Raw genomic sequence first — 27,024 nt, 5'->3', positions numbered from 1 at the left:
GCTGTCCTCACTGCAGCACCTCCACCTCAGCTGCATCCCAAACATCTTCCTGGCTTTATTCCAGCCATAGAGGATCATTATTTTCCTGCTTTTCTCATCACTTATTGATCTTTGGCTGCTCCTGATTGGACGTTACCGTCAGTTTAAGCCCTCTGATTGGTGGAAAGTCTGACAGGAAGTGTCTTCATCATCATGTCCAGGTGAAAATAGAGGTCTCTTAGCAACATGGTAGTGATGGTGATGAAGATGTGATGAATAATGGTGGATTTACCATCTAGAGTCTCTGAATAAACACTACATCTGGATTGTAGACCTCCTGGACGGATAGAAACTCTGGAAAACCTCCGTAGACCAGCTGGAGGGTCACATGACAGTGCAGAAAAGCCTTCAGATCCAGCTGGACATGGCGTTAGACGTCTCCTTATGAATCATGAAGTCACTGAAGGAACATTGCAGTAACTACAGCTATTTAACCCTTTAACTTCCAGCCAAAACACCAGAGAAAATTGTTTCTGTGTTTTTTCGTTTGTTTTGGACGAAACAGAATGAATGTTTTTTAGCAAATTGTTGAGATTTTACAAAGAAGAAGTTAATGATAATGTAGCGGCGGTGAAAGGGTTAAAATGTGACAGCAGTGATACACACTTCGTTTGGGTTTTACAGACCCAAACCAGCTGGTAGAAGCGGCTCAGGCAGGTTTATCTCCACCATCTTTTACTCCTCTAGCGGACGGTAGAGCAGAGGGTTAAAACGTCCCCTCACATTCATGTCCAAGAACGTGGACTCCCAGCAGCTGGATGAGTCTTTGTGATGAGGAGAGTTAGTCAGACTCAGAACCAGGCTGGGCTGAAACACCTGGACTGTCCTGGTTCAGAGACAGCTGGACTGTCCTGGTTCTGAGACAGCGGGAGTGTTGGTGTGCGTTGGTGTGTGTTAGTGTATAAGTGTGTGTTGTGTGCTGGTGTGTGTTGCTGTATATGTGTGTGTTCGTGTGTGTTGGTGTATATGTGTGTGTTAGTGTGTTGGTGTATATGTGTGTGTTAGTGTGTGTTGGTGTATATGTGTGTGTTGGTGTATACCGGTATGTGTGTGTTGGTGTGTGTTGGTGTATATGTGTGTGTTGGTGTGTGTTGGTGTATATGTGTGTGTTAGTGTGTGTTGGTGTATATGTGTGTGCTGGTGTGTGTTGGTGTATATGTGTGTGTTGGTGTATATGTGTGTGTTAGTGTGTGTTGGTGTATATGTGTGTGTTGGTGTGTGCTGGTGTGTATGCGTGTGTTGGTGTGTGTTGGTGTATATGTGTGTGTTGGTGTGTGTTGGTGTATATGTGTGTGTTAGTGTGTGTTGGTGTATATGTGTGTGTTGGTGTATATGTGTGTGTTGGTGTGTGCTGGTGTGTATGCGTGTGTTGGTGTGTGTTGGTGTATATGTGTGTGTTAGTGTGTGTTGGTGTATATGTGTGTGTTGGTGTATATGTGTGTGTTGGTGTGTGTTGGTGTATATGTGTGTGTTGGTGTGTGTTGGTGTATATGTGTGTGCTGGTGTGTTTTGGTGTATATGTGTGTGCTGTTGTGTTTTGGTGTATATGTGTGTGTTAGTGTGTGTTGGTGTATATGTGTGTGCTGGTGTGTTTTGGTGTATATGTGTGTGTTGGTGTGTTTTGGTGTATATGTGTGTGTTAGTGTGTGTTGGTGTATATGTGTGTGTTGGTGTGTGTTGGTGTATATGTGTGTGCTGGTGTGTTTTGGTGTATATGTGTGTGCTGGTGTGTTTTGGTGTATATGTGTGTGTTAGTGTGTGTTGGTGTATATGTGTGTGTTGGTGTGTTTTGGTGTATATGTGTGTGCTGGTGTGTTTTGGTGTATATGTGTGTGCTGGTGTGTGTTGGTGTATATGTGTGTGTTAGTGTGTGTTGGTGTATATGTGTGTGTTAGTGTGTGTTGGTGTATATGTGTGTGTTGGTGTATACCGGTATGTGTGTGTTGGTGTGTGTTGGTGTATATGTGTGTGTTAGTGTGTGTTGGTGTATATGTGTGTGTTGGTGTATACCGGTATGTGTGTGTTGGTGTGTGTTGGTGTATATGTGTGTGTTAGTGTGTGTTGGTGTATATGTGTGTGTTGGTGTGTGTTGGTGTATATGTGTGTGCTGGTGTGTTTTGGTGTATATGTGTGTGTTGGTGTGTGTTGGTGTATATGTGTGTGTTGGTGTGTTTTGGTGTATATGTGTGTGTTGGTGTGTGTTGGTGTATATGTGTGTGTTGGTGTGTGTTGGTGTATATGTGTGTGTTGGTGTGTTTTGGTGTATATGTGTGTGTTGGTGTGTGTTGTGTGTGTTGGTGTATATGTGTGTGTTGGTGTGTGTTGGTGTATATGTGTGTGTTGGTGTGTGTTGGTGTATATGTGTGTGTTGGTGTGTGTTGGTGTATATGTGTGTGCTGGTGTGTGTTGGTGTGTGTTGGTGTATATGTGTGTGCTGGTGTGTTTTGGTGTATATGTGTGTGTTGGTGTGTGTTGGTGTATATGTGTGTGCTGGTGTGTTTTGGTGTATATGTGTGTGGTGGTGTGTGTTGGTGTATATGTGTGTGCTGGTGTGTTTTGGTGTATATGTGTGTGCTGGTGTGTTTTGGTGTATATGTGTGTGGTGGTGTGTGTTGGGCCTCCTCTGTTACGTAATGCTGCTCTGACGGCTTGTTGATGAGGGAACGGGGACATGAGGCCGAATCCTCACCGTGCACACGGACGTATTCAGCTGGATGGAAAATCTAGCGTGTATCTGTGTGTGTGTGTGTGTGTGTGTGTGTGTGTGTGTGTGTGTGTGTGTGTGTGTGTGTGTGTGGTTGAGCTTTTACATCAGGTCTTGTTCCTGAAACCAGACTAGGACCTGGTTCCACTTCCTGAAACCAGACTGGGATCTGGTTCCACTTCCTGAAACCAGACTGGGATCTGGTTCCACTTCCTGAAACCAGACTGGGATCTGGTTCCACTTCCTGAAACCAGACTGGGATCTGGTTCCACTTCCTTAAACCAGACTGGGATCTGGGTCTACTTCCTGAAACCAGACTGGGATCTGGTTCCACTTCCTGAAACCAGACTGGGATCTGGTTCCACTTCCTGAAACCAGACTGGGATCTGGTTCCACTTCCTGAAACCAGACTGGGATCTGGTTCCACTTCCTTAAACCAGACTGGGATCTGGGTCTACTTCCTGAAACCAGACTGGGATCTGGTTCCACTTCCTTAAACCAGACTGTGATCTGGTTCCACTTCCTGAAACCAGACTGGGATCTGGTTCCACTTCCTGAAACCAGACTGGGATCTGGGTCTACTTCCTGAAACCAGACTGGGATCTGGTTCCACTTCCTTAAACCAGACTGTGATCTGGTTCCACTTCCTGAAACCAGACTGGGATCTGGTTCTGCTTCCTTAAACCAGACTTGGATCTGGTTCTGCCTCCTGAAACCAGACCGGGATCTGGTTCTGCTTCCTGAAACCAGACCGGGATCTGGTTCCGCTTCCTGAAACCAGACCGGGATCTGGTTGATGATTGGTCAGATCAGAGTGACTCCTGATTAGATTCTGCTTCCCAGAAAAGATCCAGTTAGACTCCTGCTGGGATCTGGACCCAAGTGTTCCAGTGTTCTACTAGCAGACAGAAATGGTTCTGGTGATGATGTCAGTAACAGGGAGTGCATTCCCAGCCGTCACTGAGCTGGATCAGAACTTCTGGATTGGTTCTTTACTGTGCTCCAGACAATTTTTGGTTCCTCTGGACCAGAGGCTGCTTGCCAACTGGCACCAGGCAAACCAGGCAAACAACCAGGCTCAAGGCTGGAGGCTGGCTGGCCGACATTCATTCCAGACAGAGCTGTGAGTTTTCTGTGAGTTTGCTGGTGGGTTCTGTTGGGTTATGTCAAGTTCTGCTGGGTTGTGTCAGGTTCTGTTTGGTTCTGTTGGGTTGTGCCAGGTTCTCCGGGTTGTGTCAGGTTCTGTTGGGTTGTCAGGTTCTCCGCGTTGTGTCAGGTTCTCCGCGTTGTGCCAGGTTCTCCGGGTTGTGCCAGGTTCTCCAGATTGTGTCAGGTTCTGTTGGGTTGTGTCAGGTTCTCCGCGTTGTGTCAGGTTCTCCGCGTTGTGCCAGGTTCTCCGGGTTGTGCCAGGTTCTGTTGGGTTGTCAGGTTCTCCGCGTTGTGTCAGGTTCTCCGCGTTGTGCCAGGTTCTCCGGGTTGTGCCAGGTTCTGTTGGGTTGTCAGGTTCTCCGCGTTGTGTCAGGTTCTCCGCGTTGTGCCAGGTTCTCCAGATTGTGTCAGGTTCTGTTGGGTTGTGCCAGGTTCTCCGCGTTGTGTCAGGTTCTCCGCGTTGTGCCAGGTTCTCCGGGTTGTGTCAGGTTCTGTTGGGTTGTCAGGTTCTCCGCGTTGTGTCAGGTTCTCCGCGTTGTGCCAGGTTCTCCGGGTTGTGCCAGGTTCTCCAGATTGTGTCAGGTTCTGTTGGGTTGTGTCAGGTTCTCCGCGTTGTGCCAGGTTCTCCGGGTTGTGTGAGGTTCTCCGCGTTGTGTCAGGTTCTCCGCGTTGTGCCAGGTTCTCCGCGTTGTGTCAGGTTCTCCACGTTGTGCCAGGTTCTCCGGGTTGTGCCAGGTTCTCCGGGTTGTGTCAGGTTCTGTTGGGTTCTTTTGGGCTGTATTCTCTTCCAGCTGCAGATATTTCATGTCTATATTCTGCTGTTTGATATGAACCCCTAACCCTGGATCTTAAATAATTATTTTGCCCATTAGATCTTTCTGTAAATAATATTTATCTCCAGAACTTTGATGAAAGTTTTTTCAGTATATTTTACTTTCAGTAGAATTCAGTGTTTCCTCAGGATGAAATGAGCCCACTAAGTGTTAACACACAAGGTTTCCACCGTCACGTCTTCACACCACCTGCACATGGGTAAAATATGCAGATTTTTCAGCGTACTTTAGATTGTATTTAACGGGTGAATTTAAGACATTTTCCGCTAAAGGTGGATGAATGAGGGAACTAGATGGAGGCGAGGGAAACGCTGCATTGTTTCAACACCATGTTGACATTTCATACTTAAGCAGAGAGTGTGCAGTGTAAGGTGTGGTGAGGAAGATGAGGTGAGGAAAGTAAGAGCATTCAGGTTCTCGCCTCTGAATGAAACGTCAGCTGACATTTTCCATCCTTGTTTTCCAACTCAGAAAACAAGGCAGAGAAATGTCTGTTATCAGTGATAGTCTGACTGTGGGGAGAAATCTGGATGATGGAGACGTGTGTGTCAGTGTGTGTGTTGTTCTATGTGTTTTTCTAACAGATCAGAATTATACAGATTCTCTTGCTGAAAACCAAACTGTGGAAGATGAAGCAGGAATATTATAATCTGATATTTTTCCCTTTAGACCAATGTTTCATCCAATTGGATGGATGGATGGATGGATGGTTGAGTGGGTGGATGGATGGATGGACGGATGGATGGATGGATGGATGGATGGATGGATGGATGGAAGGATGGATGGATGTTTGAGTGGGTGGATGGATGGATGGATGGATGGAAGCCTAGATGGATGGTTGAGTGGGTGGATGGATGGATTAATGGATGGGTGGAAGAACTGATGGATTGATAGATGGATGGATGGTTGAGTGGGTGGATGGATGGATGGATGGATGGGTGGGTGGGTGGATGGATGGATGGATGGATGGATGAGTGGGTGGATGGATTGATTGATGAGTGGATAAATGGCTGGATGGATGGATTGATGGGTGGGTGGGTGGGTGGATGGATTTATTGATGGGTGGATAAATGGACGGATGGCTGGATGGATGGTTGAGTGGGTGGATTGATGGATGGATGGGTGGGTGGGTGGATGGATTGATTGATGAGTGGATAAATGGCTGGATGGATGGATTGATGGGTGGGTGGGTGGATGGATTGATTGATGGGTGGATAAATGGATGGATGGATGGTTGAGTAGGTGGGTGGGTGGATGGATTTATTGATGGGTGGATAAATGGACGGATGGCTGGATGGATGGTTGAGTGGGTGGATTGATGGATTGATGGATGAATAGACTTTTGTACCCTTCATCATTTGAATCTGTGTTCATGATCTGGTTCTGTTACCTGCCTGAAACACTAATCTAATGACCATCATCACACCTGAACAGGTATCAGGTGTTCTTGTTATTATCTGCAGTTGTCATCACACCTGGACAGAAGTTCTCTGTTGTGGTGTTTCTACTGTGAGATGTCTGTCAGTAAACATGTGGAAGTTGTGTTTTTATGAGACATGTTATAAATTTGTCCGATGGTTGAACTCTATGCAGCTACGTTAATAAACAAACTTTACTAGAAATCTGCTGATGTTTCATCCTCACCTTCTGAAGCTCTTACACGGTTTGGTGGATTTTATGAGTCATTGTGTGAAAGTCTGGACCTCCTTTGTCTATTGTTCATTTCATTTTCCAGATCTATGTTCGTGGGTCCAGATCAGTTCCTGTTGTTCCTGGCAGTTATTAATAGACGGTATATATTTTTACTGTGTCCATTGTTGGCTGTAATAAATGTGATTGTAGGTAAGGTGGTTCGTGATAATAAAGCTTCCTCCTTGGAAAGAGGAAGTTTCTGACAAATTCCTGGCATTGGTGGAATTCTGCCCTGTTCAGGACTGGGCAGATCCCCCTGAATGAAGCACATACGCCGACCTCCACCCACCCACACTTCCTTTCAGTGTACTCAGTGCAGCTGAAGCCAGCTGTCCTCACTAGCCTACTGGGGACTCCTGAACATGATCCTTGCTGTATACTTCAAGGTTCACAGTCTTTGTATTTTATCTTTCTTGCTGCATCTTACTGATTTTAACATTTTCTCCATCCTCTCTTGTCCACAGACTAAAGGGCGGAGAGATGGCATGGTGTCGTCCAATGAGAACAGGCGCCGGCCGCTGTCGTCAGGTGAGGTGGAGGGTGTGTCGTGGCAGGGTCCACGGACTATTTTTCTCCAGAAGAACTCGCAGGGATTTGGCTTCACCCTGCGCCACTTCATCGTCTACCCGCCAGAATCATCCCAACATGGGGGGAAGGAAGACTCTCGGGTAAGCCACTGAGACCACCAACTCCCACCCCTCCCAGTTTACTTCCCTGTCTTTTTCTTAGGATTGTCAAGATACTAAAATTTCAACCTTGATACTGATACAAATGATGACACTCAATACTTAATACTGTGTTTGATACTACAAGCAAAAAAATGTAATAAATCAAAGTCAAAACACCACAAAAATATCACATCCCATATGATATAAAAATATCATCATTTGATGTTGTCAGGTGTTGACGTTGTGATTGATGACCGGTAGATAATCTCTTGTTATATTAATGAACAAGAGAAGATATTTACATTGTTTAATAAATGCATCTTCTCAAACAGCTCACTGTAGTACAAAAATACTAAGAAACCAAAAGAGTAAAAAACCACCACTACATAGTGTACTTGTTACCCCTGTGTCTCTTTCTTCACAATACTCAAGAACAGATAAAGTAAAAATAACTAACAAATTAAAAAACTGTGTTTTCAGTGTTTTCGAAGAAGCCTGAGGAATAAGTAATATATAGTTTAGAGAGGAACCTGTTCCTGTATATTAGGTCAAAATGTTCTCAGTTGGTGTTGCTGCCAGGTGAGGTTGAGTTTGTGGTTGTTTAGGTCTGGCTATTGGTCCTCTTCCCTCAGTCACAGTACGGACAAGTTGTTGTGTGAGCCTGACAGGATGGCTATATTACTGAAACTATTAATGCTAGCAGCATGGCTATATTACTGAAACCATTAATGCTAGCAGCATGGCTATATTACTGAAACCATTAATGCTAGCAGCATGGCTATATTACTGAAGCTGTTAATGCTAGCAGCATGGCTATATTACTGAAACCATTAATGCTAGCAGCATGGCTATATTACTGAAACCATTAATGCTAGCAGCATGGCTATATTACTGAAACTATTAATGCTAGCAGCATGGCTATATTACTGAAACCATTAATGCTAGCAGCATGGCTATATTACTGAAGCTGTTAATGCTAGCAGCATGGCTATATTACTGAAGCTGTTAATGCTAGCAGCATGGCTATATTACTGAAGCTGTTAATGCTAGCAGCATGACTAGCAGCATGGTTATATTACTGAAACCATTAATGCTAGCAGCATGGCTATATTACTGAAGCTGTTAATGCTAGCAGCATGACTAGCAGCATGGTTATATTACTGAAACCATTAATGCTAGCAGCATGGCTATATTACTGAAACTGTTAATGCTAGCAGCATGGCTATATTACTGAAACCGTTAATGCTAACAGCATGACTAGCAGCATGGCTTTATTACTGAAACTATTAATGCTAGCAGCATGGCTATATTACTGAAACTATTAATGCTAGCAGCATGGCTATATTACTGAAGCTATTCATGCCACCTCAAGTGGAGGGGTTTAAATATCTCGGGGTCTTGTTCACGAGTGAGGGAAGGATGGAGCGTCAGATCGACAGACGGATCGGTGCGGCGTCTGCAGTAATGCGGACTCTGCGCCGGTCTGTCGTGGTGAAGAAGGAGCTGAGCCAGAAGGCAAAGCTCTCGATTTACCAGTCGATCTACGTTCCTACCCTCACTTATGGTCATGAGCTGTGGGTCGTGACCGAAAGAAGGAGATCTCGTATACAGGCGGCTGAAATGAGTTTCCTCTGCAGGGTGGCCGGGCTCTCCCTTAGAGATAGGGTGAGGAGCTCGGTCATCCGGGAGGAGAACAGAGTAGAGCCGCTGCTCCTCCGCATCGAGAGGAACCAGTTGAGATGGCTCGGGCATCTGGTCAGGATGCCTCCTGGACACCTCCATGGTGAGTTATTCACACCCTCTGGGAGGAGACCCCGGGGAAGACCCAGGACACGCTGGAGGGATTATATCTCTCGGCTGGCCTGGCCCCGCAGAGTTGGCAAATGTGGCTGGGGAGGGGGAAGTCTGGGCTTCCCTGCTTAGGCTGCTGCCCCCACGACCCGACCCCGGATAAGCGGCAGAAGATGGATGGATGGATGGACAGATGGATGGATGGATGGATGGATGGATGGATGGATGGATGGATGGATGAATGGATGGATATTAATGCTAGCAGCATGGCTATATTACACCAAATATGTACAGTAGAAAGTCTTTATTCATATTATGTTTGAATGGACACTTGCTCACCTCCTGATACTCCACATACTGTTGAGTGATGGTCTCCATCCACCTCTATGAGTCTTAATCAGCTTCCATCCACCTTCATCAGCCTCCATCTGCTTCCATCAGCCTCCATCAACATCCATCTGTCTTGATCAGCCTCCACATGGCTCCATCCTAACTGCAGGTGGAATATGGATGGAACAAGGACTCGGTTGTGCTTGTTGTCAGTTTGAACTACAGATGAAGCTCTTTCCATGACGCAGTGAAAACTCCTGGATGTTTGACTCCTTCCTGTCCCCTCTGGTTTCAGCCGGTTCTCCAGAATGTCGCCTCTTCTGTTCCCAAGACTGGAACACTTCTGCTCCTGTCTCCTGTTGCTTCTGCAGACATCATACCGTTTGAAGCAGATGCTAATTGTTCACCTGAACCTGCAGTTCTACCTGTTGTGGTTGTAACAATACCTTTACAGTCTGAAGAACTGCATACCTGCTAACGTAATGAGTCTTAAAAGCTCATCTCCTAAACTAGTTAAAGAGTTAAACCAGTTCCACATGCCAGGATGATGAGACCAGCTGGTCGTCCCTACACCTTAGAGGTTGCTTGCATCCAACTTTATTACCTGGTTTTTCATGTTAGCGCCTTACTTTTCAGCTGCAGATGACAATGCATGACAAAAGTTCTGTATTTTCCTGTTTCTGTGGACAAAAGGTGGAATGTTTGGAGAATGTTGTTTATTAATGGCAGAAGAGGAAGGGAAGCCGTCGTTTGGGCCTTTAATTGACTATAGATGCATCTAGATGATTTTGCATTTAAACAGAGACTCAGGTCCACGGACTCGCTGCACACTGTGTTGCCATAAACAGCCTTTCCCACCCGCCCCCCACCCCCAGCAAGCCTGCAGTGGGTCCACAGTGTTTCCAGGCAGGGCTCGGTGCACTTGCAGGGTCCTTTGTGTGTCCGCGTCAGGAATGAGCGAAGTCAGCGAAGCGTCAATGCCTGACTGCCTCCGTTTTCACAGTCAGCCAGCCGGGCAGGTTTTCAGCCGGCCTGGGCAGCAGCGCCCCCTACTGGTCCTCATCGCTAACAGCTGCTCTGTTTTCCTGACAGGATGAAGAGAACGGGAATGCAGCTGGAACAAGTGAGTGTTTCATGTTTCTGTGGAATATTTTAGCCACAAACCAGCTGAAACTGTTCTGACTCGACGCTCAGGTTTACATAAAGAATCAGATCGACCTCAACGCCACCTTCATGTTTATAAGGAGGGAAGATGTGGGTGTGTGAAAGACTTACCTAACCCAGCAAGGTGGACTTCTCTGCTGTTTTACTCTCACGCTTTTCTAAGTTTAGGTCCTGTGTGTGTTTATGTAGGCTGTCAGCGGGCCCGGCTGGAACCCATGGACACCATCTTTGTGAAGAGTGTGAAAGAAAGTGGTCCAGCCGAGCAGGCAGGACTGTGTAAAGGTAAAAGAAACTCTGACATACTGCAATCATCCTGATTATTCACTCAACTTTATTTATAAAGATCTTTAAAACAAACACAGTTGAAACAAAGTGCTGTGCATAATCAGCTGATCATATTTATTATTAAAATAATGATGCAACAAGTAGACTTATCATGTTTATATGTTTGCTGAAAGGACACATCCCCAGCGTGCAGCCTGTCCCAGATGGGGACATCCAGGGCGAGTCTGAACCTGGTGTCCATCCAGGGAAAGATGTTTTTATCCATCATGATAAAATGGTTTTGCTGATGAACCGAAAGAAGCCGACATGAAGCTGATCCCACCTGTTCCACACAGAGATTTTTCCTTCAGTTCGTCTTTATTCAGTCCAACAGATCCGGTCCGGTTCCACATGAACTCGTGTCTGGCGCTTGTTGCAGCTTTTCCATGTTGGTGCCGATGAAGATGAAAATTGTTTAAATATGTTTAGAAAAGTCATGATAATAAGTCGACATTGCAGCGTACGGACACATCCATGAGTCGCGGGTTAGATTCCCAGTGAAAGAATCATGCAGTCAGGATGTTTGTGCCTGAATGTTCCAGGTGACCGACTGGTGAAGGTGAACGGGGAGAGCATTCTGGGGAAAACCTACTCTCAGGTCATCGCACTCATCCAGAACAGGTGAGTGTTGTTCAGCTTCACGCCACGGAGGACGTCCGAGTCAGCTGATCTCTCCTCTGCTCCTTTCTAGTGAGAACATTTTGGAGCTTTCTATCATGCCAAAAGACGAGGATGTGTTGCAGTTGGTAAGTGTGAGTATTGTCTCTCTTCTATTTTCTCTTCTCTCCTTCTCCTCCCCTTTGAATGATCAGTGAGGCTGAAACAGGGTTATTATCTCCGACTGAAGGATTTAACTGCATGAACAGGAAGCCTGCGTGGAAACCATGAGCCGCTGTTGTAAATAACAAGGAAAGTTTAAGATAAGGTCAGATTTAATCAGAAAGGCTGATAGGATGAAGACAGCGAAGCAGAAACAAGGACCTGAACATCTCACGTTCCTCAGTGCTCAGCATGCAGCGTTTAAAAAGCAAACAAAAGGCACAAACATGAAATAAAACAGGAGATTAGCAGAATCTTAAGTCGGTCACTGAACTGAAAGTTCTGCCTCCATTTTGAGCTGGAGGTTGTGTGAAGCCGGAGCGAGGCTCTGGTTGGCTTGTGGGGGGTTTGAGCGGGCCGCATGCAGCAGGATTCTCAGCCAGAGCAGGGCGGTGGGATCTCTCCTGGAGGAGGCAGTCGCAGCTCGGATCAGCTGGAAGAAGTTCAGGAAGCTGGCAGGCTAGTTGGACAAGTTTGCTTCTGGTTCGTCTAGGAATCCATCCGCAGGGATTTTAGGACCTAAAACTAAGGCTGGGCGATGAATCAGATTTTAATCTCAGTACGATCTGGGTTTCCATCGATGATAAAAATAAAAGGGTGTGATTATTTTCCTCTCTGCAGTTTCCTCTCCTGCTGTCTTCAGCTGCTAATCGAGCATCTCTGGCGTTGCAGCGCTGTGCTGTAAACTCCTCCCACAGCCGCTTTGCTTTCATTCAGACACTGTTGCCAACTTGGAGACTTTCTCGCTAAATCTGGAGACTTTTTTGTTAAAAGCGACAAATCTAGCAGCTTTTACTGGAGTTATTAGAGACTTTTCTGGTGTTTTGGCGACTGACTTGAAGGCACATATTGTTCTGCAGTTACTGTAAGGAAGGAGCAGCGGGAGCCTCTCCCGTCCTAAAGCACTCCCAGGCGGCCAGTCTCAGTCGGCTCCGGCTGCAGGTCAATGTAGAATAACTGCAGTAGGTTGTGGAAGTTCACCTAAACATAGTTTATACCATTGTCAGCGACAACTGGCTGCATTATTTTCCTATACATAGTTCGGCGAGTTAAACACTGTAACATCCCTCCGTTACGGGGCGTTACCATAGCAACGCGTTAACCAGCTGGTTCAGATCAGCCGTCTTTTAACAGGTGAATGAGAGAAACGCGCTGTAACCTGACAGCAGTTGTTTGGCATAAAACGTACATCCAGGCCAACGTAAAATAGTTCCTATACTTCAGCAAATGTTGTAAAAAAGAAATAAAAATTTGTTTTTAAATGTTTCCTGTGTGTGTATGAGTGGATTAAACAACTTGGAACCGTGCATTAAACGGTTATAATGCCCGACACGACGCGCAGTGTTGTTTAATCCTCACTTATATTTATTCTGTTTACATCAGTATTTGCACTTTGTCAAGACAACGCCTCATGTTATTTGTTTGTTTTCTAAAATTTGTGGAATCATAAAGACGTTGTTTAAAAGCCACAGTTTAACGTGAACTATATTCATGTTCTTAAAGATAAAAGGATAATCCTGTTAAATAATAGAGATCTCAATTTCCGTCAAAATAATCGTGATTTAATTTTTGCCTTAATCAAGCAGCTCTACCCAAAACTACAGGCTACAGATTCCAGGGGCCTCATTTATGAAGCTGTCGCACAAAACCTGGCGTACGCCAATTATAGTAAATTTTTGGGATTTATCAAAACACGACTTGGCGGTGAAACGTCCAGACCTCCACGCCAACTCTGACCCCGGCGTACGCACAAAATCTGGAGAAACGGGAAACGGTGACACCAAAGGCAGAAAATAAAACCAAAGAAATGGTGTGAAATTTGATACATTTGTTCAAAATCAAATATAAACCTTTACGCCGTACATTAACAGCATTTGCAAAAAAAACGCACATTTGATATCGTTCCTCCACCAATAAAACATCAACCACTAAAACCTGTTCTGAAACGAAGCAGTTCTACGTGTTATAAAAACTATTTCACACAGTTAAGTCATACAGAAGCTGCATTAATAAAAGTCTAAATGAATAATTGTATAAAATGATGGTCGCCGTGACAACAGCCCATCATCAGGCTGCTCAGGTGTTTCCTCCACCTGCAGATACAGAACATGAAGTGATGGTTGGATATAAAATGCTCCCCAACGTGCCTTATCTGTCCCTGCTGGTGGACATGGAACATGGAGACTCTGGACTCCAGTCCGGCACCTTCCAAAGGGAAGGGACTGACAGGTCGGGTCCGCTCCTTTTCCCAACCCAGAGCAGAGGAACAGAACGATGTTCTCCACAGCCAGACGTGGTGTAGCGGCCATCGGGCAGATGGAGGCAGGTGGAGGTGCCTCCATGCCCAGGAGGAAACCTGTTGTACAGCTGCAGATGTCTGCAGATAGTGGAGACGCTACATAACATGCTACTAAATGACGTCAGCGCTTCACCTGCGTTCACCTGATCAATCATCCAATCTGAATGATTGTGTTGTCAATCATCCTCTCACGTTGGAACCAAACGCTGCTGCTTTACGTCTAGAAGTGATGCAACACATCAGAGGTGGAGAATTCTCATTTATTCACAAGTTTATCTTTAGTGTGGTTTCTGTCAGGGTGGTGTTTATTTCTCTCCATCTCCTGCACCTCCTCCTTCATGGTGATTATTGGTTCCTCTGCGAGGACACCGCAGCTAGGACACAAGGTGGAACCACTGCCCCCCCTCTCTGCAGCGCTGCAACCCAGCTGGGACACACAGGAACACCAGTATGTTCCCAGTAAATAAACTGGAGTCAGAGACGTCTCATTTATGTCCGTTCATTTTATAATCTGAAACAAAGGAATGAAGCACTTCCAGCATCATCTGGAGCATTTTGTTCCAGCGTATCTCTGGACTCCTTCATTTTCCCTCCAGCTTCTAATCTGTGGGAGTGGGCAGCGCCCCCCCTTCCTCCTCCTGTGGACCAAGATGCACTTTCTCCCTACATTTTACTGTCTGACCACTTTATTTGTCCTTTCTGGATAAGTCCGGTGGTCTGATGAGACGCTGACAGCATCTGTCCCCTGCTGACCTCCTCTGCCTTTCTGCTGGTGCTGATGTCCATCCCGTCTCCACCAGATAAAATACTTTTACATTTTACAGCTTTATCTGTTAGAAGTTCTTCCTCATTTTCCAAAAATTCCTCTTTTTTTCCTGCAGAACCGTCATGGAAATGAGATGGATGAATATTTATCAGGGTGTTCACCTGTCCTTTTATAGCCAACATGTGGGCGTGGCCAAATGTTCCCTCACGTGCGCAACATTTAGTGTTGATCCTGGTTTATGGAGGAAACAGGCGTGGGACGTGCGTGCGCACCGCTTTGTAAATCGTGACATTTCTTTGCGCCGCATTTCCTGTTTTCTGTACGTACGCCGCCTGTAGTCAGCGTTGCTGCGCACAGTTTGATAAACGAGGCTCCAGGTGATCCAGGTTTTATGTCTGAGGTTGGTGTCATCAGGCTGTGCAAACGGATAAAGCTGGATGATGTTACCATGGAAACGCCATAACACAGACAGGCTGAGCTCAGGCAGATGGGTGGTCCAGGGTGTGCTCGTATGTTTGAGATGCTGCTGCATGCTGTCCTCACCTGTCCCTTCTGTCTGTCCTGCATCCTGTCTTCATGTCTCATGTCCTGCCCTCAGGCGTACTCCCAGGATGCCTACCTGAAAGGGAACAAGCCGTATGCAGGTGAGGCGCAGAACCTCCCGGAGCCGCCGCTACTCTGTTATGCCCCCGCCAGCCCTCCTGACAACTGGCAGTGCAGACCCTCAAGCTCCACCTCGCCGCTGGACAACCGCCTTCCGGGTGCGTCCAGCCCGTCCTCTGGCTGGCCCGGGGGTCCTGAGGACTCCAGCAGCCCTTTCGCTCCAGCAGGGCGGCATCGAGGCCGGTCCTCGTCGGCCATCAGTGCTCTTGACTTTCACTTTGCGAACCACAACGCTGCCATCACCTCAGCGACGCTGCCTCCTCCGCGGAAGAGCAGCCTGCCGGCCTCATCACGCGCCCACCAGGCACTGTCGGACTGGTACTACAGCCAAGCGGAGGCTGCAGAGCACATGTCCCCCCGCCACCGCAGCATATCTCAGGATCGCCTAGCGGAGCTGGGGTTGGCCCTTGGCCCCGGACCCATTGCTGCAGAGCAACGCCGAAGAGAAGCCCTGTTCCACCACCACCAGGCGACGGCTGCTTCCCATGATTCCTACTGGCTGGGAGGGTGGGGGGGGCCTCCGGAGCCTGGCAGCAGGCTGTTGGCGGCCTACGCTGAATACGAGCACAACTACGGGCGGTCTGTGGAGACTCTGGCTGAAGCCTCGGCTCTGGTCTCACCACGCCAGAGCTCACACATCAGTAAAGTCAGCGAGCAGAAGACGTCAGGGGGACATCCGTACCAAACCTCGCCGGTGGCGCCACCTGGCGGCCGGCAGTCGGGCCAGCAGGTCGCCGAGCCCCAGACCAGGCGGGTGAAGGAGGAGGAGGTGGTGGGCTATAAAAGCTACAGTCCCTCCTTCTCCCGGAAAGCCGAACACCTCCTGCAGCAGGCCACCTCCTTCAGAGAGCCCGGCTACAGCGGCGCCCACCTCAACTGGAGCCCTGGCAGCAGCGATGGCGGCTTGGTGCCTCGGCCCCTGTCCACCCCCGCCCTGTGCACGTCAGAGGAAGAGGCGGTCCAGGTGGAGGAGGACAGAAGGGTTGTCTCTCAGGAGGTGGTTCTGAGGCAGAAACGGCCCGCAGGCCAGCGGACTCCTGTTCAGGCTCTCAGACATTCACACTACACCGCAGCAGTGGATTCTCCAGACCCGCCCGGTTTCAGTTCTGCTGCTGGAACACCTTCACCTGTCCCCGGAGGGACCGCTTCCAGCCGCAAGGCCAACGGTAGCCTGGCACAGCACGCTTTCGACTCCCTGTCCTCCATTCCCTTCATAGGTTAGTGAGATCCTCTCTGTAGCAGGAGGCTGTCACAGTTTACCCGCTCTTTATGGAACCTGTTACATCAGATTACAGCACATCAGATTACATCACATCAGATTTTTCCCCCCACACAGCAGAGGCAGATGGCTGCCTGTCCTGAGCCGGGTTCTGCCGGAGGTTTCCTTCCTGTTAAAAGGGAGTTTTTTTCCTTCCCACTGTTGCCAGTGTGCTTGCTCAGGATGGGAGATTGAGTTGGACTCAACTCAATCTGTTGGTTTCCTTATATAGGCTGTTATGAATTGGCCTTCATTATGTTTTCCCCTCTGTCTGTAAAGCGTCTTGAGATGGCATTGCCGTGATTTGACGCTATATAAATAAAGTTGAATTGAATTGAATTGAATTACAGCACATCAGATTACAGCACGTCAGATTACAGCACATCAGATTACATCACATCAGATTCCATCACATCATATTACATCACATCAGATTACAGCACATCAGATTACAGCACATCAGATTACATCACATCAGATTCCATCACATCAGATTACATCGCGTCAGATTACAGCACATCAGATTACAGCACGTCAGATTACATCACATCAGATTACATCACATCAGATTCCATCACATCAGATTACATCACATCAGATTCCATCACATCAGATTACATCACATCAGATTACATCGCGTCAGATTACAGCACATCAGATTACATCACATCATATTACATCACATCAGATTACATCGCGTCAGATTACAACACATCAGATTCCATCACATCAGATTACATCACATCAGATTACATCACATCAGATTACAGCACATCAGATTACAGCACGTCAGATTACAGCACGTCAGATTACAGCACATCAGATTACATCAAATCAGATTACATCACATCAGATTACAGCACATCAGATTACATCACATCAGATTACATCACATCAGATTACATCACATCAGATTACATCACGTCAGATTACATCACATCAGATTACAGCACATCAGATTACAGCACGTCAGATTACAGCACATCAGATTACAGCACATCAGATTACATCACATCAGATTACAGCACATCAGATTACAGCACGTCAGATTACAGCACATCAGATTACATCAAATCAGATTACATCACATCAGATTACAGCACATCAGATTACATCACATCAGATTACATCACATCAGATTACATCGCGTCAGATTACAGCACATCAGATTACATCACATCAGATTACAGCACATCAGATTACATCACATCAGATTACATCGTGTCAGATTACAGCACATCAGATTACATCACATCAGATTACATCACGTCAGATTACATCACATCAGATTACAGCACATCAGATTACAGCACGTCAGATTACAGCACATCAGATTACAGCACATCAGATTACAGCACATCAGATTACATCGTGTCAGATTACAGCACGTCAGATTACAGCACATCAGATTACATCAAATCAGATTACATCACATCAGATTACAGCACATCAGATTACATCACATCAGATTACAGCACATCAGATTACATCGCGTCAGATTACAGCACATCAGATTACATCACATCAGATTACAGCACATCAGATTACATCACATCAGATTACATCGTGTCAGATTACATCACATCAGATTACATTGCGTCAGATTACAACATATCATATTACATCGCGTCAGATAACAGTACATCAGATTACATCACATCAGATTGCAGCACATCAGCTAATATTAAATTTAATTCATCTTTATTTGTACAGCACTGCTTCATAATAATGTCATCTCAGGACACTTTACAAACACATCAATTCAAGCCACGTTATAATACAAAACCCAGATATTAGATAAAATCACACCAGTTCATATCAGATTACATAAAATTATATTACATTACATCAGATTATATTTATTACATCATATTATCAGATTACATCAAATTATATCTATTACATCAGATTATTTCTGATTACATCAGTTCACATCAGATTATATCTATTACATCATATTATATCAGAATACATCAGATCACACAACAAATCAGATTACATCAGGCTACCTTGTATTATATCGGATTACCCAAGATTATATCAGATTACATCAAATCACATCAAATTAGATCAGATTATGTCAGATTACATCAAATCACATCAGAATAGATCAGATTACATCAGATTACCTCTTATTATATCGGATTACCCAAGATTATATCAGATAACATCAAATCACATAAAATTAGATCAGATTATTTCAGATTACATCAAATCACATCAGATTACATCAGATTAAATTAGATAAAATCAGATTACAGCAAATTATTTCAGATTACATCAAATCACATCATATTAAATTAGATAAAATCAGATTATTTCGGATTACATCAGATTAAAATAGATTACATGAGATTATATCAGATAGGGTTGTATTTACAGACACGTCTGTTGCTCCAGAGCTCTAATCTGTGAAGTAATGATTGTGAGTCTATCAATGTTTGCTTCTTTCCATCTAACACTTCCTGTTTACTGTCTGGACAAAACAAAAGTCGCCACTGGGATCTGAGCCAGTACGTCATGTGGAAAGAGTTTTAATCACAAGTTTTAAAGCTAAAGAAGATACCAGTGTGTGCGACTTTTCTTTTTGCCATGGAGTAAAAACTGTATGTCTACACGTTTGTGTTGCATGTGTGCAGTGTGTGTGTGCTGGAACATTCCTGCAGATGGAGTTGGATGTGGAAACAATCGGAAACAGAACTACGGTGGAGGCAGAAAAGGTGTTTCAGAGTGAAACGTAACGGACCGACAGCAGGAACGGGACGCGTGGGAGGATGCTGACCCATGTAGTTTATCCTGGAAACACAATATGTCACCTTTTCATAGTGTAGATTTATTATTTGATCTCGAAGGAATCAAAGGTCACGTTCCAATCCGAGTCTGTTTGCTTGGAAAGTTGCTTCGTTTGGGGAAATGTGAACGAATTGTAATTCAGACCAAACAACCAGCCCGTTTCAAGTGGACCGAATCCAGGAAGCGGACTAGATAAAAAGCCCCTTCCTGCATGGGGCATAGCGTTGCATTGTGGGTAAATCCATAGCGATGGCGTTAAGGGTCCTCTGCCTCATCTGGTGTTCATACTGCGTCCATTGTTGCAGTGTATTTCTGCAGTATACTTGCATAAGACACAATAAAAACCCAAAACAGCCATAGTTTGGTCTCCATGTTTAACTGGCAGGTGGAGGAAACGCCGGTCTAGTCCTCTCTTCTGCTAAATACTGGTGCAGCGCCACCTCTGGTGGGAATGGGGATAAATTTTTCTAATGGTTCGGCTGGTTTGACCAAAGCATGAACACGATCTCGTTCCGCATGGGTACAGCCCCCTACAGCTGAGCCGAGTCCCCAACCGGACTGAGTCTAGCAGACTATCCTGATGGGCATGGACCCGGAAAGTCTGTTTACCCAGCACTGTGTGTGCATGAAGCCAATTAAGCAGCGTGTAGCCAAGCTAAATCATTTCATAGCTGCCGTTTTCTATCCTACCATGATCCTCTCGTGGTCCCTTTGAGCTTAAATCCTATGGAAAAGTGTGTCCGAACTTTTGACTGGTAGTGTACTGTCATGATACAACTGATACGATTCTGTGGTGGTCCCACAGCAGTCTCATCCTGATCCCGTCACGGTCTCTCGGCGGTCTCGTCTTGATCCCGTCGCGGTCCCATGGCGATATCATCCTGATCCCATCGCGGTCCCATGGTGATCTCGTCCTGATCCCATCGTTGTCCCATGGTGATCTCGTCCTGATCCCATCGTTGTCCCATGGTGATCTCATCCTGATCCCGTCACGGTCTCTCGGCGGTCTCGTCTTGATCCCATCGTTGTCCCATGGTGATCTCGTCCTGATCCCATCGTTGTCCCATGGTGATCTCGTCCTGATCCCATCGTTGTCCCATGGTGATCTCATCCTGATCCCATCGTTGTCCCATGGTGATCTCGTCCTGATCCCATCGTTGTCCCATGGTGATCTCGTCCTGATCCCATCGTTGTCCCATGGCGGTCTCGTCCTGATCCCATCGCGGTCCCATGGCGGTCTCGTCCTGATCCCATCGCGGTCCCACAGCGGTCTCGTCCTGATCCCATCGCTGTCCCATGGTGATCTCATCCTGATCCCATCGCTGTCCCATGGTGATCTCATCCTGATCCCATCGCTGTCCCATGGTGATCTCATCCTGATCCCATCGTTGTCCCATGGTGATCTCGTCCTGATCCCATCGTTGTCCCATGGCGGTCTCGTCCTGATCCCATCGCGGTCCCATGGCGGTCTCGTCCTGATCCCATCGCGGTCCCACAGCGGTCTCGTCCTGATCCCATCGCTGTCCCATGGTGATCTCATCCTGATCCCATCGCTGTCCCATGGTGATCTCATCCTGATCCCATCGCTGTCCCATGGTGATCTCATCCTGATCCCATCGCGGTCCCATGGTGATCTCATCCTGATCCCATCGTTGTCCCATGGTGATCTCGTCCTGATCCCATCGTTGTCCCATGATGATCTCGTCCTGATCCCATCGTTGTCCCATGGTGATCTCGTCCTGATCCCATCGTTGTCCCATGATGATCTCGTCCTGATCCCATCGTTGTCCCATGGTGATCTCGTCCTGATCCCATCGTTGTCCCATGGCGGTCTCGTCCTGATCCCATCGCTGTCCCATGGCGGTCTCGTCCTGATCCCATCGCTGTCCCACAGCGGTCTCGTCCTGATCCCATCGCGGTCCCATGGCGGTCTCGTCCTGATCCCATCGCGGTCCCATGGCGGTCTCGTCCTGATCCCATCGCGGTCCCACAGCGGTCTTGTCCTGATCCCATCGTTGTCCCATGGTGATCTCATCCTGATGCCATCGCGGTCCCATGGTGATCTCGTCCTGATCCCATCGCGGTCCCACAGCGGTCTCGTCCTGATCCCATCGCGGTCCCATGGTGATCTCGTCCTGATCCCATCGCGGTCCCATGGTGATCTCGTCCTGATCCCATCGTTGTCCCATGGTGATCTCATCCTGATGCCATCGCGGTCCCATGGTGATCTCGTCCTGATCCCATCGCGGTCCCACAGCGGTCTCGTCCTGATCCCATCGCGGTCCCATGGCGGTCTCGTCCTGATCCCATCGCGGTCCCACAGCGGTCTCGTCCTGATCCCATCGCGGTCCCACAGCGGTCTCGTCCTGATCCCATCGTTGTCCCATGGTGATCTCGTCCTGATCCCATCGCGGTCCCACAGCGGTCTCGTCCTGATCCCATCGTTGTCCCATGGTGATCTCGTCCTGATCCCATCGCGGTCCCATGGTGATCTCGTCCTGATCCCATCGCGGTCCCATGGTGATCTCGTCCTGATCCCATCGTTGTCCCATGGCGGTCTCGTCCTGATCCCATCGCGGTCCCACAGCGGTCTCGTCCTGATCCCATCGCGGTCCCACAGCGGTCTCGTCCTGATCCCATCGCTATCCCATGGTGATCTCGTCCTGATCCCATCGTTGTCCCATGACGGTCTCGTCCTGATCCCATCGCTGTCCCATGGTGATCTCGTCCTAATCCCATCGCTGTCCCATGGCTGTCTCGTCCTGATCCCATCGCTGTCCCATGGCGGTCTCGTCCTGATCCCATCGCGGTCCCATGGCGGTCTCGTCCTGATCCCATCGCAGTCCCACAGCAGTCTCGTCTTGATCCCATCGCGGTCCCACAGCGGTCTCGTCCTGATCCCATCGCGGTCCCATGGTGATCTCGTCCTGATCCCATCGTTGTCCCATGGTGATCTCGTCCTGATCCCATCGCGGTCCCACAGCAGTCTCGTCCTGATCCCATCGCGGTCCCATGGTGATCTCGTCCTGATCCCATCGCTGTCCCACGGCGGTCTCGTCCTGATCCCATTGCTGTCCCATGGCGGTCTCGTCCTGATCCCATCGCGGTCCCACAGCGGTCTCGTCCTGATCCCATCATTGTCCCATGGTGATCTCGTCCTGATCCCGCCACGGTCCCATGGCAGTCTCGTCCTGATCCCATCGTTGTCCCATGGCGGTCTCGTCCTGATCCCATCGTTGTCCCATGGTGATCTCGTCCTGATCCCATCGTTGTCCCATGGCGGTCTCGTCCTGATCCCATCGCGGTCCCATGGCGGTCTCGTCCTGATCCCATCGCGGTCCCACAGCGGTCTCGTCCTGATCCCATCGCTGTCCCATGGTGATCTCATCCTGATCCCATCGCTGTCCCATGGTGATCTCATCCTGATCCCATCGCTGTCCCATGGTGATCTCATCCTGATCCCATCGTTGTCCCATGGCGATCTCGTCCTGATCCCATCGTTGTCCCATGGCGGTCTCGTCCTGATCCCATCGCGGTCCCATGGCGGTCTCGTCCTGATCCCATCGCGGTCCCACAGCGGTCTCGTCCTGATCCCATCGCGGTCCCACAGCGGTCTCGTCCTGATCCCATCGTTGTCCCATGGTGATCTCGTCCTGATCCCATCGCGGTCCCACAGCGGTCTCGTCCTGATCCCATCGTTGTCCCATGGTGATCTCGTCCTGATCCCATCGTTGTCCCATGGTGATCTCGTCCTGATCCCATCGCGGTCCCATGGTGATCTCGTCCTGATCCCATCGCGGTCCCATGGTGATCTCGTCCTGATCCCATCGTTGTCCCATGGCGGTCTCGTCCTGATCCCATCGCGGTCCCACAGCGGTCTCGTCCTGATCCCATCGCGGTCCCACAGCGGTCTCGTCCTGATCCCATCGCTATCCCATGGTGATCTCGTCCTGATCCCATCGTTGTCCCATGACGGTCTCGTCCTGATCCCATCGCTGTCCCATGGTGATCTCGTCCTAATCCCATCGCTGTCCCATGGCTGTCTCGTCCTGATCCCATCGCTGTCCCATGGCGGTCTCGTCCTGATCCCATCGCGGTCCCATGGCGGTCTCGTCCTGATCCCATCGCAGTCCCACAGCAGTCTCGTCTTGATCCCATCGCGGTCCCACAGCGGTCTCGTCCTGATCCCATCGCGGTCCCATGGTGATCTCGTCCTGATCCCATCGTTGTCCCATGGTGATCTCGTCCTGATCCCATCGCGGTCCCACAGCAGTCTCGTCCTGATCCCATCGCGGTCCCATGGTGATCTCGTCCTGATCCCATCGCTGTCCCACGGCGGTCTCGTCCTGATCCCATTGCTGTCCCATGGCGGTCTCGTCCTGATCCCATCGCGGTCCCACAGCGGTCTCGTCCTGATCCCATCATTGTCCCATGGTGATCTCGTCCTGATCCCGCCACGGTCCCATGGCAGTCTCGTCCTGATCCCATCGTTGTCCCATGGCGGTCTCGTCCTGATCCCATCGTGGTCCCATGGCGGTCTCGTCCTGATCCCATCGCTGTCCCATGGTGGTCTCGTCCTGATCCCATCGCTGTCCCATGGCGGTCTCGTCCTGATCCTGTTGTGGTCCTTCATGGTTCTCTCTGGACTCATCATGCTGTGGTGGTGTGTCACCGCAGTATTTCTGCCTCTGTTTTAGCTCTGCTGCATCTGAACTCCATCTGACGACCCCTGTTCTCTCTTCTCACCTGTGATGATGGCCTTACAGATGAACCGGCGAGTCCTTGTTCTGACCGTCAGGCCTGTTATGTGCCCGCCCGCTCAGTGGTGTCCGGTTCCCAGGCTTCCACTGTGGCCATCCTCACTTCCACCTCTGTCTCCCCCACCCTCTCCATCTCCCCCTTTGTCCGACTTCTCTCTCCAGACTGCAGTGAGTCTGCCTCATTCTTCTACACCACCTGTCTGGTCTCATTCAGGTTCATCTTTTTTTTTTTTAGTTTAACAAGCAGCTGAAAACAGAAGTCTTTCTGTCTAAAACATAATGTTTACTGGTAAAGGCTTCCATATCAGAGCAACACGTAATACTTTCTTTGTCATACAACACAACTCCTAAAAACTGGGTCTGTGTGTGAAATGTCTCAGATTTTATTCCCAGTAGAAGATAAACATTATGTCAGATTTTATTCCCAGTAGAAGATAAACATCAGGTCAGATTTTATTCCCAGTAGAAGATAAACATCATGTCAGATTTTATTCCCAGTAGAAGATAAACATTAGGTCAGATTTTATTCCCAGTAGAAGATAAACATCATGTCAGATTTTATTCCCAGTAGAAGATAAACATCATGTCAGGTTTTATTCCCAGTAGAAGATAAACATCATGTCAGGTTTTATTCCCAGTAGAAGATAAACATCAGGTCAGATTTTATTCCCAGTAGAAGATAAACATCATGTCAGATTTTATTCCCAGTAGAAGATAAACATCATGTCAGATTTTATTCCCAGTAGAAGATAAACATCAGGTCAGATTTTATTCAAAGTAGAAGATAAACATCAGGTCAGATTTTATTCCCAGTAGAAGATAAACATCAGGTCAGATTTTATTCCCAGTAGAAGATAAACATCATGTCAGATTTTATTCCCAGTAGAAGATAAACATTAGGTCAGATTTTATTCCCAGTAGAAGATAAACATCATGTCAGATTTTATTCCCAGTAGAAGATAAACATCATGTCAGGTTTTATTCCCAGTAGAAGATAAACATCATGTCAGGTTTTATTCCCAGTAGAAGATAAACATCAGGTCAGATTTTATTCCCAGTAGAAGATAAACATCATGTCAGATTTTATTCCCAGTAGAAGATAAACATCATGTCAGATTTTATTCCCAGTAGAAGATAAACATCATGTCAGATTTTATTCCCAGTAGAAGATAAACATCATGTCAGATTTTATTCCCAGTAGAAGATAAACATCATGTCAGATTTTATTCCCAGTAGAAGATAAACATCATGTCAGATTTTATTCCCAGCAGAAGATAAACATCATGTCAGATTTTATTCCCAGTAGAAGATAAACATCATGTCAGATTTTATTCCCAGTAGAAGATAAACATCAGGTCAGATTTTATTCCCAGTAGAAGATAAACATCATGTCAGATTTTATTCCCAGTAGAAGATAAACATTAGGTCAGATTTTATTCCCAGTAGAAGATAAACATCATGTCAGATTTTATTCCCAGTAGAAGATAAACATCATGTCAGGTTTTATTCCCAGTAGAAGATAAACATCATGTCAGGTTTTATTCCCAGTAGAAGATAAACATCAGGTCAGATTTTATTCCCAGTAGAAGATAAACATCATGTCAGATTTTATTCCCAGTAGAAGATAAACATCATGTCAGATTTTATTCCCAGTAGAAGATAAACATCATGTCAGATTTTATTCCCAGTAGAAGATAAACATCATGTCAGATTTTATTCCCAGTAGAAGATAAACATCATGTCAGATTTTATTCCCAGTAGAAGATAAACATCATGTCAGATTTTATTCCCAGTAGAAGATAAACATCATTTCAGATTTTATTCCCAGTAGAAGATAAACATCAGGTCAGATTTTATTCAAAGTAGAAGATAAACATCAGGTCAGATTTTATTCCCAGTAGAAGATAAACATCAGGTCAGATTTTATTCCCAGTAGAAGATAAACATCATGTCAGATTTTATTCCCAGTAGAAGATAAACATCAGGTCAGATTTTATTCCCAGTAGAAGATAAACATCAGGTCAGATTTTATTCCCAGTAGAAGATAAACATCAGGTCAGATTTTATTCAAAGTAGAAGATAAACATCAGGTCAGATTTTATTCCCAGTAGAAGATAAACATCAGGTCAGATTTTATTCCCAGTAGAAGATAAACATCATGTCAGGTTTTATTCCCAGTAGAAGATAAACATCATGTCAGATTTTATTCCCAGTAGAAGATAAACATCATGTCAGATTTTATTCCCAGTAGAAGATAAACATCATTTCAGATTTTATTCCCAGTAGAAGATAAACATCATGTCAGGTTTTATTCCCAGTAGAAGATAAACATCATGTCAGGTTTTATTCCCAGTAGAAGATAAACATCATGTCAGGTTTTATTCCCAGTAGAAGATAAACATCATGTCAGATTTTATTCCCAGTAGAAGATAAACATCATGTCAGATTTTATTCCCAGTAGAAGATAAACATCATGTCAGATTTTATTCCCAGTAGAAGATAAACATCATGTCAGATTTTATTCCCAGCAGAAGATAAACATCATGTCAGATTTTATTCCCAGTAGAAGATAAACATCATGTCAGATTTTATTCCCAGTAGAAGATAAACATCAGGTCAGATTTTATTCCCAGTAGAAGATAAACATCATGTCAGATTTTATTCCCAGTAGAAGATAAACATTAGGTCAGATTTTATTCCCAGTAGAAGATAAACATCATGTCAGATTTTATTCCCAGTAGAAGATAAACATCATGTCAGGTTTTATTCCCAGTAGAAGATAAACATCATGTCAGGTTTTATTCCCAGTAGAAGATAAACATCAGGTCAGATTTTATTCCCAGTAGAAGATAAACATCATGTCAGATTTTATTCCCAGTAGAAGATAAACATCATGTCAGATTTTATTCCCAGTAGAAGATAAACATCATGTCAGATTTTATTCCCAGTAGAAGATAAACATCATGTCAGAT

General features: G+C 46.6%; 1 protein-coding gene across 4 annotated transcripts in view; it reads left to right on the top strand.

Moving 5' to 3' along the window:
- Positions 1 to 27,024, top strand: part of LOC306771583 (rho GTPase-activating protein 23-like) — a 92,276-nt gene that overhangs the window by 44,872 nt on the left and 20,380 nt on the right. For 2 of the 4 annotated variants that reach the window (XM_079260795.1, XM_079260798.1), the window contains exons 1-7: positions 6,757 to 6,803; positions 6,882 to 7,085; positions 10,299 to 10,329; positions 10,560 to 10,652; positions 11,237 to 11,315; positions 11,386 to 11,446; positions 15,177 to 16,458. In XM_079260795.1, coding sequence (XP_079116921.1) covers positions 6,780 to 6,803; positions 6,882 to 7,085; positions 10,299 to 10,329; positions 10,560 to 10,652; positions 11,237 to 11,315; positions 11,386 to 11,446; positions 15,177 to 16,458 — 1,774 coding nt within the window. In that variant the 5' untranslated portion in view covers positions 6,757 to 6,779. Of the gene's footprint in view, positions 1 to 6,756; positions 6,804 to 6,881; positions 7,086 to 10,298; positions 10,330 to 10,559; positions 10,653 to 11,236; positions 11,316 to 11,385; positions 11,447 to 15,176; positions 16,459 to 27,024 lie in introns of those variants that run through there. The other 2 variants (XM_079260796.1, XM_079260797.1) reach the window with 2 other exon arrangements.

The sequence above is a fragment of the Telmatherina bonti genome, assembly GCF_933228915.1.
Source record: "Telmatherina bonti genome assembly, chromosome: 21".
Lineage (NCBI taxonomy): Eukaryota > Metazoa > Chordata > Actinopteri > Atheriniformes > Telmatherinidae > Telmatherina > Telmatherina bonti.
This window is presented reverse-complemented; position numbering and strand designations above follow the sequence as displayed.